Source organism: Lagopus muta, chromosome 18 (assembly GCF_023343835.1).
Source record: "Lagopus muta isolate bLagMut1 chromosome 18, bLagMut1 primary, whole genome shotgun sequence".
In the NCBI taxonomy this organism is placed as follows: domain Eukaryota; kingdom Metazoa; phylum Chordata; class Aves; order Galliformes; family Phasianidae; genus Lagopus; species Lagopus muta.
In genome coordinates, this window is record NC_064450.1 from 5,022,123 (window position 1) to 5,036,284 (window position 14,162).

The 14,162-nt window shown below is 43.3% G+C and overlaps 1 protein-coding gene across 9 annotated transcripts in view; it reads right to left on the bottom strand.

The window, feature by feature from the left end:
• Positions 1–14,162, bottom strand: part of ASPSCR1 (ASPSCR1 tether for SLC2A4, UBX domain containing) — a 41,496-nt gene that overhangs the window by 18,579 nt on the left and 8,755 nt on the right. For all 9 annotated transcript variants that reach the window (XM_048964717.1, XM_048964715.1, XM_048964713.1 and 6 more), the window contains 4 exons: positions 11,922–12,022; positions 5,352–5,409; positions 4,484–4,557; positions 3,342–3,780 (listed from right to left, as the gene is read on the bottom strand). In XM_048964717.1, the coding sequence (XP_048820674.1) occupies positions 3,342–3,780; positions 4,484–4,557; positions 5,352–5,409; positions 11,922–12,022 (672 nt within the window). The remainder of the gene's footprint in view (positions 1–3,341; positions 3,781–4,483; positions 4,558–5,351; positions 5,410–11,921; positions 12,023–14,162) is intronic.

Here is a 14,162-nt window from a genome sequence, read left to right on the forward strand (position 1 = left end):
ACCAGACGTGTTGCCTCCTTACAGGCATGAGAAACTCTTCAGAGAAAAAGGGTTCTGCTGTTGCTCCACCAATTCTCTCCTTGCCCAAAGCCCACTAACCAACCACCTTATCCCCGTTTCCTTATCCATTACCATTTACTCACTTAGCCAGTCCCATCAGGCACCTCACAGTCTGAGTACTTTCAATAAAGCCTTATTGCAATGCATCACCCACCAGCCAAAGGTACAGGCAGAATCCAAGGGCAATTTTGGAAACACAACACACCAGGTCAGCCAAATCACTTCCCAGCCCAGGTGTGGTACTCTCTGCACGACAGAAGGCAGTGAAAGGTGACTGTAAGGCAGCTTCTACCTCCCATTATCTAACTCAGAAGAATTACACACTTGCTGCCACCTTTCTGCAGCGATACCCGCGTTATGGTTTGTCACCTTCCCAAAACAGCAATTCTTCAAAATCTCTGCTTCTACAACCAAAGCCACAACATCACACGCTTCCCAACAGTGGGCTGAAGTCATCATTTCACAGCAGTGTCTGCTACACAACCTATGTAACCGCAGTCTATGCCATACCATCAACTGCAAAGGAAGCAATTCACTCCAAGGTCGCTGCTCTGGCCCTAAGAAGGTGAGCTGAGGAAAACCTTTCTCCAGCTTTAAGGATAGTGGAAGCTGTTGTGCTTACCAGAGCCCTAAGATCTCCTTGGAGACCCATCTCCTCCCCACCACCTCAGGGAGCTCTAATCTCCAGGGGAATCTGGTGTAAAGTTACCTTCTAATAATTAATGTTCTGACATCAAAGTCAGCACGCAGCTGTCTGTAAACCATCTTTAGCCTAAGAAACGAAGGGACGCCAGCACAGATTTTATCCAGCCTCTCTTCGGCTCCAAAAACCACACACAGGCAAAGCATTAATGGGAAGATTCTTTTACAAAAATGGACCTTTGATGTTTAAAAATAATTTGTTTTGTTTTGGTTTTTTTTTCCCCCCCTCAGGATTGAAAAGGGACAAAAAGCAGATGCCATGTGGCTAGCTCCGCTCTGCTGTTGCTGCTGAGAGCAGAGGATGGCAGGAATGGAGGAGGAACAAAATGTAATCAATCAGCTGCAAAAGCACCAGAGATCAAAGGGCTTGAAAACAGCAGTCAAAAATCACATGCTGTTTAACACAAGGGCAGAGCCCCCCCCCAACAGAATCTGCAGCTGCTCCCAGGGCTGCTCTCAAACTGGAGGGGAAGCCAGTTCCCAAAGTGCCTCCGAGTGGATTGAACTGGACTGCACTTCTGAACAGGATTCTGGATTGCACACAAGAGTCCCCAGGCCACTGCAGCACAGCTCTGTGCCCATCAGCACAGCTTCCCATTAAGCTGTAGCCAGTAAAATTACAAAATTAGCTCTGTCTCTCCAGTCAGCATGCGGAGAAGCGCAGACTGCAGATGGAGAAGAGCAGCAAACCCTCGTGCTTTTCCTTCCTTTTCAGATACAACTGAAACTCCTCCTTTCCAAATCCCTCATAGGTGAGAGTGTCACTGAAGCAAGCAATGCATTACACTGGATAAATTGCACGGCCTACTGTTTAGCCCTCCGTGCTCAGAGCCCGTTCCAAAAGGTTAAATAACACTGATTAAAAAGACCCAAACATGTTTCTAATATACTAAAACATTCACCACTGGGTTGGCAAGGCTTCTTCCTGCTACATTTGTAACTGCTCCAGGGTCCTTCCAGGGTCTGGCTTCTCCTAAACAACTCTGAAATTCATCAAGAACGGACTGCAACCACAAAGAAGTCAACCAAGGTAGAATCTCTACATCAGTGTGAGGGCATACGCACAGCCTTGTTAAATTCTTCCTGGATTGAGCTCCCTTGGAACAGCATCAGGCGTCTTTTCTTCCTACATATGGCTTTCCTTTGTTTAATCCCTTGGCTGGTTCAGAACTAAAGATAAACACCGAACTCCAACTCTAAGAGGTACTAAAAACTGGGAAACAACAAAGGAGACCTCTGAAGATTAAATCCAGCCATCCTGATGACGTGTGGAGTGAAGGGACAAAGGAAGGAGCCGGTCACAGAGAAACAGGGGCATGAAACTCCCAACACACAACTTCATAACTTAACATGGAAATACTGCTGACACCTCTCATGCTAGGCTTCTTATCAGACGTACCCAACCTTTCTGAAGGCACCCAATTCTGCATTGCTGCCCTACAGAAAGTAAACTTGACGTTATTCAGAGATCATCCCGTAACGACGACGTAGCATTCTTCAGTCATCAGTTTTGGTATCGCTGTATGGGTTACAGCACTCCTATTTTTAACTCACATATTTTTAATTCAGAGACACCAAGAACACAGATAGATGCACAATTTGTATTCGTGGAAAAAGAGTTAATGAGAGGCAGGGTTTATTGAAGAAACAGGATATTTTAAAGCAAGACAGAATACACCTCTATAAGGAAGACCGAATGGAAGAGGTCCAGACCTCATTTTTCAAATATTTACAGTTCAGCAAGACTGATGCAACTGTAACTGAAAACTTCCTTTCCTGTATCTGTGGCCCTTACAATTTACCACGTCATCAGCAGAAACTGCAAGCCAGAGTGACTACAGACAGAAGACCTGAGGAAGCAGATATTAACCACCACCAGCATGGGATACTGCTTTTACAATCGCATCACTATGGAGTTCAGTGTTTCATGCCTTACAGCTTAAGACTGAAGAACACAGTCTTCTCAGACCTTAGAAGCACACGATAGGCATGAAATCAGGTTGCAACATACTTAAGACTACTTCCACTCCTAGGACATGGACATATAATGAGTAGAAAGGGAATCCCTTTCAGTATGGGAAGATGTACCAGGTGTGTATCTGGCCGACACGCAGAAGGTAAGTCAGCCACATGCAGCAATAAGCATCTCCAGAGAACTACAAAATACAAGCCTTGCCAAATTCTGTTCATCTGTAGTAAAACTACACAGGAGAGAGCAGACAAACAGGGCTCAGGTGACAGCAGGCATTTGTTAAAGAAATTTAGCTTTTTATTAAATTTAAGGCAGAAATAAAAGTGCTTCTGGACCACGTTTCTAATGCACTTGCCTTGCCTCCATTACAACCAATCGTTTTAAAAATATTTCAAGGTTCAAAGCTTTTCTTACTTCTGGACAGCATGTAAACTCATAAACATCCAGCCTTCCTAAGTCCTATAGTAAAAACACAGCACTTTCTTGGCAGAACTCTATGTGTGACATCATGGCATCTAACACAAATATTAAAACATCTTTCCCCTCTCAGGAGCTCAGCTAAGGGCAAGGGAAAATACAAAGCCCGACCGCAAACAAATTATTTTACCTGCTCTTGTTCCTTCTGCAGTTCTTGGCTGTTCTTAGACTTCTTTGGCTTAGAAGGGCCTCCAGGGCTAGAGAAAGTCGTTGGCAGCTCTGAAGATGGCATATCTAACTCGAGAGGTGGTGCAGACACAGAAGAGTCCCCCAGACGTTGCCCACCTCCAAAAAAAGGGACAAATGGGGTAGACTTGGACTCTGAGGGAGGACACGGCTCCTCCAAGCTGGCATTGGATTCTCTAACAGAGTCTTGCTCGTCCGTGCAGTTGTTTAAAGACAAGGCCTCATCCCTGTGATCCAAGACTGCAGGGAATGTCTGTGTCTGAGGTAGGGGCACATCCACTGCTCCTTCAGTAGAGCTGGGCCTTACTACTGGCTCATCACACTGTGCTGTGGCATCCGCTGCTTCCTCCTGACCAGACAAACTGCATTTCTTCATGACAACCCTTAAAAGATGACACACACACCAAAAAATCATTTTTAGTGACAGTACTGTCCTTCCTATTCTCACCATGACCAAGATGCAATGGAGTTGGCTAGACTATATTTTAATAATCCGCTTATTCTGACTGCTCTGAAATTCGGAAGGGGGTAAAAACAGAACAGGAACTACTCTCTCCACAGGAAGAAAATAAAATTACCTTAAAGAAAAAAAAAACAAACAGTAGTCCAATGTAAAGCACAGTTTTTATACATTTCTGCCTTCCATCCACACTGTAAGGAATGGAAGGAACTAGCTTGACTATTGCACAATCACTGACTCCCACCTTATCAAACCAGGAAGTCAGCAGGAGGCACTGCAGAGTTTGAGAGCTTAAAATAATAAATAAATAAAGGCAGAAAATTAGGGGAGGGGGGAAAAAAAAACAGAAAAGAAAAAAAAAAAAATACAACAAAAAGACAAAAAGACAAAACCAAGAGGCAAACAAGCCCCTTTAATCCGTACAACTGGTCGGCGCCAGCATCTGCAGCTGTGGGAAGCACATCTGGGCAGCAGTTTCAGATAAACAGGCAAATACAGTAATTACTGAGCACAGTGATGTTTGTCTTTTTTAACATTTTTTCGTGCTTCTTTCCCTGATCCTTGAACAAAACAATTTCACTGGAGTGAAAATACAAAACAAAGAGCTCAAACTTGCTCCTCCCAACCTGACAATAGCACTGCCTCCTGTCAGGCCAAGTGACTTCAGTGTTGTCTTCTCCAGTGCATCTTTTCCTGAGATCTGTAACAAACAGAGGAGAAATTACAGCAACTGCCTACCTGAGAGTATGTAAAGAGGTCGCTGTAGAAAGAAGTCTGCATTAAAACAACCACCACATAGCACCAGAAACAACTCAAAACACTCCACAGTTAGAAATGAAACCCGAATCCATCTGTATTCACCTGCGTTGCTTTAACAAATTCACTATTAAATTATCCTCATAGAAAAGAAGATGCATGTTTCTGTCCCACGCATACAATCAAACCTGATCCACCCACAGCAAAGCATGATTTTTATGTCAGTAGTTAAACCAGGCAACATCTCTGAGCTAAGAGATGGCTGATTTCATTGCACACACCTCCCATCTGCTTGTAATGACCTGTTCTAGAATAAAGACAATATGTCCACAGAGGTCAGTGGGAAGTAAAGGGGACTGCTAGGGAGAGCAAATTCCATAGTACACACATACAAGATTTTAAACAAAACATTAATAGCAAAAGATCAAAACAGGGAGAAAAGCAAATATTTATTAAAATGAAACCACTGTTTTGACTCGAGCTTTAAAAGATGTTGGAAAGAAAAACACAAACAGGTCACTGAGCTCATTTTATGGGCTCAGAGGTCTAACCGGCCCAGGGTTATGTTCCAAGAGAACTTTTTTCCATACAGACTTGTCAGGCTTTGAAAAGACCAACATTTTTCTACTTCCCCTCTCAAGAAAGTTCAAAAGAAACACTTTCCAGGTTGGAAAGCAGGGCTAAGTTTTCCTTATATTTTAGAGGCAGAAGACAGTTAAGAGGGCTTTGCTGCCTTACCTCATCTCGCATGTAAATACAGACCGGGCAGAATTCACCATGCTGTTCCAGAAACTCCCTGCAATAAAGAACAAAACACTGTAGCATCTGTAGAGCAGTCTATTCCTTCCAAAACCAAGGTAGAGAAATAGTGAAATCAGCTAGAAACACTCTCTTCTCCCTTTTACTCCATCAACGGCCACTACACAGCTCACAGAATCAGTATCAGACATTAAGAATGCATTCCAGCACATTCGCTGCTCCTTCAACACAACCATCAAAGTTCAGAAACAAAGAAATAATTCCAGCTAATCTTGAAATAAATCCATCCCTCTTGACAAATTCAACATCATTCTTGGTGTGCTTCACTGGCCAATCCATAATATCACACAGAAGAGTCGAAGAAGCCCAAGTACTGTTTTAAGTTCAATAGTTGGCGATGGTATAGACCATATTTTCCTTAAGGAATGGTCAGTTTCTTTCCTTGCATGCACAGCAACAAACAGAATGAACTAGTTCTCTAAAACAAATGAACAGAATAACAGAATCATAGAACTACTCGGGCTGGAAATGACCTTCAAGACCATCAAGTCGAACCACAACCTAACCTAACGAGGTAAGGACAAAGAGCTGGTCTGTCCTAGTGTCAGAGAGATTTAAAAACAGCACAGGCTTTTAGATTATGGAGACTGGGGACAAAACAAAGCTGAAGAAAAGGCTGCTGTAGTAGGAAAAAAAAGGCAAAGATAAGCCCACAGGTAAGCGTTCCAACAAGGCAATGATGCAAGGCAATGACAGGCCATCTGCAGAAGACCTCAGTGATGATTCACAGCATACAGGAGAGGAAAAAATAGCTCAAGGCTGAGATGACAGCCCCAACGTGCTACTCTTAAAAAGATGCTTCTTTTCCCATTTTTCTCACAATAAGCAGTTCTGAGAAAACCAAGTAGAATCTTTATTACACATTCATTTGACCACGTAGAAGATGGAAAAGAAAAAGACAATCATTGTCCATCACACCAAGTCTCAGCTCTCACTCATCCAAGATTATTCATGTGCTCAGTAGTGCCCACAGCATGTAGAATCATGTGTGCTCCTGCACTACAAAATGTGAAGGCATATATTCAGGATATTTCTCAGAATCCTATCAGAAATCATTATTCTGTATCAGTGTAGAGTTAATTAATGGAAAAAGAAGAAAAAAAGCCTCTTTAAATTCTACTGCGATAACTGTCACACGCTTTCTGCACCTTTCATTTCTGGAGAAGCTTCCATCGTAAACATGAATAAGTCACTTGACCAGAATTTTGGTCAGACAGCTCGTAAGAGTCTTAGTGCTTAACTGTGGGAACCAAGTTTGGTTCCAACAGTCTCAGCATTCAAGCTAAGAAAGAATCATGGCAGGTGCTAACCTCCAGCACCGGAACTGCTTTGGCCCAGCACAGAGTTAGGAGGGTGCGGGCTGCCATTCTGATGTACCCTGTGTGATCACTTTGGCTGACTGGTTAGACTCCTCCCTTGCACTGTAGAGAATCATTTTGCACCATTACTTCTTGACTTTCTGTTCCCAATGTCCTGTTTGGAGGCATCTCTCAGCTTCACTGAGGAGCACCTTATCTGTGCACAGTAGGAGATGAGTCTGTGTACCCAAATGCAACATTCTGTTTGCAGTGCAGCGACTCCAATAACCTTAAGTGTCATCATAATGCTCAACAGGAGTAACAGAACACCAATAACTTCGTCAATGTCTTTGTAGTCTCTCTGTTGTGTCCAAAAATACATCACAGTTTTACCAGCTTAGAAGAATACATATGTAATCAATGTTTTGCCAAATATGAATTTATTTACTCTGGTACAAAGTGACAAAACAAATGGAACAGGGGAGGAGTCAGCCAGTCTACAGAGCAGAAAAAAAACAAGGGGGAAATGGGCATTAAACTGTGGGAAAATTCACCACGGACACTCACATTTAGGACTCAAAACACAGCTTCAGAGAAATGCAAGCAGAGTAGCTGCAAGGAGGAGTCACTCAGAATTGGGAGTGCCATTTGAGAACCGACAGTACTCAATGCTTGTGTAATCCTCAAGAGCAAGAGCACATCAAAGAGCTCCAGATGGAGGATGTGGGGGAGCAAACCAGTTAAGTACCGACCAGAATTCAGATTTCTGTTTGCTTTAATTGTAGCTGCCTATCTCCAGCCTCGATCTACAGGTTTAAACCTTTCCAAATAAAGCGTGCAGCAGCATGGTGATACAGGATAAGGCGAGTTGCTACCAAACTGATGAGCTCCATTTGCTGTACCCAACAAATCCATGGACAGCAACACGTAAAACCAGTGCTGGGATACGAGTTCTGTTCAGGGATGTGAGGGGCTGAGAACTGCTATCAGATCCACTGCAACAGATCTGAATGGGTTGACAGTACCGAGGTACCTCTTCTTTTTTGAGGGGGGAGGGAAGGGAAAACACACTTCTCCCAGCCGACGTACCAAATGCCATCATGCAAGAAGTAGGTGACAGACATGCCCACAGCATCCTAATTACAGCCCAGCTTCAGCTTATGAAAAACAATTAAGTTTCTCGTTCAAAGGAAAAAAAAAGAAACACCAAAACAACCTAAAATAGGTTGCAACCACATGCAGCTCTGCAATCACTTATACTCAGCCAAAGACAAAAAGCCATACACGATGCTCTGCAGGAAACAATCTGCAGCAGACGAACAGCTTTCTGCTCCACTCTGACTATTCCTATGTGACCCTTTTTCTGCTGTTACTCAGACACTGGAGGCACTGCAATCACCACCAGTGTTGGAAGGGAAGCTGCTTCCATTACTGTAGGCATTTTCCCATATACCAGGAAGACCCTATTTGCAGTTGTGTTTATAAATACTGCAGCTGCTGGAGTATTTGAAGCAATGGCAGCAAAGCATCAGCATCCAGGACACGCTCAAGCTGTCAGAAACCTCAGAGTAAGGCTGGTCTCAAGAGGCATTCTGCAGCTGTCACTTTGCCTCTTCCCAATCCCATGGTGGGGGGAAGCAAGTCTGCAATAAAGGGTGGGCTCTGCTTACACTCTGGTATGAAATGCAAACCTTGATGATTTAAGGCAAAAAACAACGCAACCAACCCCACAATTTGTCTCCTGATTGGAAGTTTGGAACAAAATAGCACATAAGAGACTGTCAGCACAACCTCACAGGCTGTGCATGCTCAAAGTTTTCCAGGCGACTCAGAACAGACAGTGATCTTCAGTTTGCTTTTAACATTTCTGCTTCCAACCAAGATCACCTGTATCCCTACAGAAAGCCCTCATCAAAATGCATAAAAATAAAAAAAGGGCTGCTGAGATACGGAGGAAACAGTGCAGACTTTATAGGCTGCAGTTTCTCTCTGGAGCCACAGAAAATGGCAGATAAAAACAGCTCAGGGGAATAAAAACATAAACCTGAGGTCATCGGTCAGAAAATGCTGATGATCACTATTTAGGATGCTAGAAGCTAGGATGCAATGGAATACATATTCACCAAACAGTCCAAGAAGAGAGGAAACTAATTCGACTTACACAACCTAGTTCCATTCACCTTTCCAAAATCTCTTTCCACTTCAATCCAAGGAATCCTTTGATTGAACAGCCTTCTAAAAAAGTGTGAAAAAATATCTGAACTGAATGAATTCCCTACCACAAAGGTAGCAGAGTCACAGTCATTGTCAGAATAGCCTTCAACCATCCAGACTGCAATCACTTCCATGTAAAACAATCTACAGAGCTACTGAAGCTGTCGTAGGGGCAAGAGTGGGAGACTGCAAAGCAACAGCTCTCCCAGGCCTGATGCTAAAAGGGCATCCACCACTTGTCCTTCAAATGGTCTCTGAAGAACAGACTCCACGCAAAGATCCCAGGGAGACTTATTTTCGTATAACTCTGGTAAGCCAGCAGGCTCCTCCTCCAGCTGCTGTTAATCCATTACATTCATTCACTGAGGCAAGCACATACATCAAACACATTGTCATTTCTTTGATGTGCTGCTCTTTAGAAGGGGAACGGCAAGCAGATTAGATTCCTCCATGTAGTGATCTGACAGGGCCTGTAAACATCTTGTGCAAGGACTGCCGCATGCTGAGAGGAGGAGCAGCCTGACAATAGCTTCCAGACCTTCTTCAGACCCAATTAGGCAAGATGGATGCTGGAGACCTGGGGGAAATTCCAGTGGATTTAGAATACTTCCCCTCACGCACTTACAGCGGCTGAGCATTCCAGGAAAACGTCTCCACTTGGAAACTGGAAGGGAAGATTCAGCAGAAGTCACCAATTAGCTGACTGGTTACTAACCAGTCAACTGCGTCAGCGCACACTGGAAAACAGCACAGCCCACAGAATCTGAGTGTATGGCTGCAGATCCAGCTTGTCGTCACACTCACCGTCTTTGCTGCTTTTTGAGTTCAATCAGAAGTCTACAAAGTCCACCCCAGCCTCTGAGCTCAGCTTCCACAGGGCAGAAGGGAACAGCTGAGCCTCACGAACTGAAGTTAGAATACTATACACTTAGAATAGAGTGGCAGCTATAACCTTAAAAAAAGCACTATGCATATTAACTGCTAGTGTTACAACAACCTGTAACAAATAAAAGCTCCACCAATCTGGCAGCTCCTGAACTGCAGCAGGCACTCCTCTCCTCCCAGAGGCACCAAGGATGTGGTAAGGTTCAAAAGAAGCCTTAAAATACCCAGAACACCTGGCCTTTGCTTCTCTCTTGCCTGTTTCTTTCCTCTACCAGAAAATAAAAATGATTATTTTCTGCCTGGCCATTTATATGCAGACTGTCCCTTTTGACTTAAGAGTAAATGCCAGACAGTAGATCTCACCATTAGTGAGAAGAATAAGACTCACTTGTACCACTTTAGACTACCTCAAGCATTTCCTCCAACTACTGTTTGGTGATACAAAATGCTGAGTAGAAAACCTGACATAAACCATTCCTACCCATCTGTTTCCCCCTTTGGATCTTTATTTCTGACACGTTACACTTCTTGTCATAACCGTCTGTGAGACAGCTCTTAACTGGATTGGGAAACTGACCTAAGGAAAACACTGTTTTTCAGCTGAATCCACTACATATCCCCACAAAGCTGCACAAATACTACGAGGAGAGTTAGATGGGAGTGCAGGAAATAAGCAGTAACTACTGTGGTGATGTTTCTGATGGACCCTGTGATCCCATCTCCCTCCCTCAGGCCAACACCAGGTCCTCGTTTGATCTTCCTGTGGGGCAGTGCAGGAGCTAAGCTGACAGAAAATGAACAGCACATCACTGGGAGGTCTAAAGAATTAGTTCTTTTACCCTGCAACAGCTCCAGAGCAACTCAAGTCACACAATCCAACTGTACTACCTGACATACTGAGGTAACATTGGCCAATTCAACTCCAGAACTCTGTTTCTTCAGTTATTTCATGAGCAGTTCAGAATAAGCGACTTTAAACTTCAGCTCAAGTTGTTCCTGCAGGTACACGTTAGGCTAATGCTAACCCGTGCCATTTTGCCATTGGGCAACTGTTACAACTCAGTGTGCACAGCAATCCATCACTTAGCATCCTCTAAGCCTCTGCTGAAAGGCTGAACTTCACTGAAAGCAACTTCTTCATCCCCTTTCCTTTCCCAGTGACCACTCACTCTGCAGCTTTTCGAGCACCGCAGCCTTGGAGATGTAAGAACACTCCAGACAGAAGGCCACCACCTCCAAAGATCGATCAATGTTTGAGCATTCTGAGAAATTAGCAACAAATACTTCCTGCTTGCACAATACTGTAATACAGCATCTGTTCAGAAGGGCAAGAAGTTAATAGGCAACAGAAGCAAGAAGTTCTCCAGTTACATTAGAAAAAGCCAAGAGCAACTGGCAGAAGGCAGGGAATGCAAGAGGAAGAACAAGAGAAATACAGGTTCTCAAGTGCCACATTATCAAGAGAAAGGTAAATCCAACTACAATAGAAAAAAATAACCTAGATTTGGAAATTCTGTTTGGAATACAATGGTTGCCACATCGTCCAAGCCACAAAAAAAGAACTGTCTAAAGAGAAAAGTTTATTAGCTTCACATCTTGAAACAATACAGCATCTTTAAGTCAAAACTAAAGACAAAAAGAAAGCACTCAATTAAAACTGGACTCAAACAGTAAGATTTCTAACCCATGTATATATTTCATAAATGTAAGACCAGATTTTCTTCCATTTAGATAGGATTTAATCAGTCTTCTGAAGGTTCCACGTTGCTTGCTGAGAGCTCCAGATTTCCTTGAAGATATGCATGACAACAAGTCCCAAAAGCAAGAGCAACCTGCTTAAGAACCCCTTCTACCAGGTGAAGCAAGAGTGTGTTAATTTTGTTTTGTTTTTTACTTATTAAACTGCATTTATCTCAAATCATAAACTTTCTAACCTCCCTCCCAATTCTCTTCCTCCATCCCACTGGGGACCAAAGGGAAGAGAGCCAGCAGCTGCTTACTTGGTGTTAAAGCAGAAAGCCCTGTAACTGCACCTACAGACTGTCACACAGACATCTATTCAAACACGTATTTTTTTCACTGCATTGCTCACCTGGTCTTTGCAAAATGGTTCAGAAGTTCCCACAAGGTCTGCTGACAGAGAAAGGTATCTTGCAAACGGGAGCCATCATCTAACTGCAGTGCAATCCGAACCTACAGGAGAAACATGCTGAGTTATAAATACTGAATGAAAACCCTTTTCTTTGCAACTGCCTTCACCATTTCAATCTCTAGAATCATTGCTATCCAAAAAATGCAACTTCCTTCTAAGCACTTGCTGCTAGCGATTACATTAGATACAAATGTTGATTCAAATATCTTCAAAGTTAATATCTGTAACAAATTATTCTGGTACAAATACTATAGTTTCAGTTCTCCAGCAAATAGATTCCCTGGGTGATCCATTAGCACCGCAGCATCTTCTTACATCACTGAAAATTTAACATGACCACATGACCTCAGTTTGGAAAGATTTGCTGAATGCAATTAACAGCTTTGCTTTCAGTGTCCAAGCTCACAGCGCACACAGTGCTGCCAGTAAATTACCATTAAAATAATCTGACATGAATCTCTCAGCTGCACAACCTGTAGTGCATTCTCACGCAGTAACAACGCACAGCACGACACCAGCTATTGTTACTACCTCTGTCTACAGAAACAGCAGGACAACAGATCTGATTCTGCCATCCAGACATCCACCAGCCCGACCAGTATCATTCTGCAAGGACTTCTCTGGACTCCAGACTTTGCTTCTCCATTAAATATTGTCAAGAACTCTAGAGGACATTTATTTGTTATGAAATGTTCTTACACAATGAATATTCCTGACTTTCCAATAACCCTACGGTGACAGTGAAAATTAGGAAAAAAAAAATGGAGCCCTTTTTAAAAATAAAATCTCCTTTTGAAACAGAGGATGGAAAAAAGAGAAGTCACACTGTTTTCCTAATATTGCAATGTTTGCACAGCTATGAGTTCACTGCAGTCGATCCTCACCACCACGTCTGCATATCTACTCAGAGTCAAAAAGAAATGACTCTGAAGGAAGTGTGTGTGCCAGCTAGAGCCAAAGGTGCAGGCAGAGGGGAGAGAGAAGGAGCTCAAGCCAAAGCCTGAAGGAAGTGAAATGGAATACGGAGGACCTTTGGAACAAGCAATTGGAGGGAGCTGAACAGGAAAAAGTGAGAAGAGAAGCCAAAAGAGGAGACTTTGACAGAAGCATTCAACAGCACTGAAAGCAGCTGATGGGGTCACGGTTACAAGGGAGCTCTGCAGAGAACACGTTCAGTGCAAGAGGCAAACTCAGCCTTAGTCTCTGTACCACAGCCCAAGATCTGCTCCTCTCAACGCTCACTTTCCCAGCACTGCTCACCTCCTAACTGTTCGAACAGTGCAGTGAAAGGCAGTGGAAAAATATCAACTCTCGGGTAACATATCTGTTTGTTAGGGGTTCTGATATGAACAATGTATCCCCATGAACTGAAACACTGACAGAGAAAGGATGCAAGAGTCCCAGATGACATGCATGCCACAAGAGCTGAAATGCTCTGTTTCACACTAGCTGAAACTGTACAGCGAGGAGCTCCATAGCTCTATTACAAGAATTCCAATGGCTCGGACAGAACTGATGCAGCTGCACAAGTTGTGATACCCACACAGCACAAAGCTCTGTTGACTTAAGCACCAGCATGCAAAAAGCCTTCCCAAAGCCTAACAAATAACGTAACTTGCACATTTACACATAGGAACAACAAGCGTAGTTCAAAATTGTCTTTCTTAAGTCACTGGAGACCAAACCAACTATTGCCAAGTCTAAAAAGACAATCCGTGCAACTTGCAACTCACAAAGGCTTCCTAACCACCAAATTTTAATGCACAATTTCAAGTTCTTAAATACTTGCACGTGGCATTAGAAGAAAAAAAAGGAACAGGTTCACGTTCCAGGTTGGAAAACACATCTACACTTATTAGCTCATGAAGCATCCTTTATAATCTACAGAAAACTTCTACTGGAAAATCAACAAAGGGCACTTCCAAAATGAATACGCTGAGGAACAGCCTCAAGGAAAAGGCTTAGCAGCCAAACAATTACACCATATACTGCAATCTCTTTGGAAGAGTTGTTTACCACCTGCTGCAGCTCCCACCAGGCCTGGCAGGACTGCTGATTTTGACATGCTGGAGATGGGAATCACGGTGGCATCACCAACAACCAGCTAACAGAAAGCAATAGTTTCAGCCCACCATTAACACGACCTCCTGGTTTATTCCATGCTGAAGACAAACCTGAGGT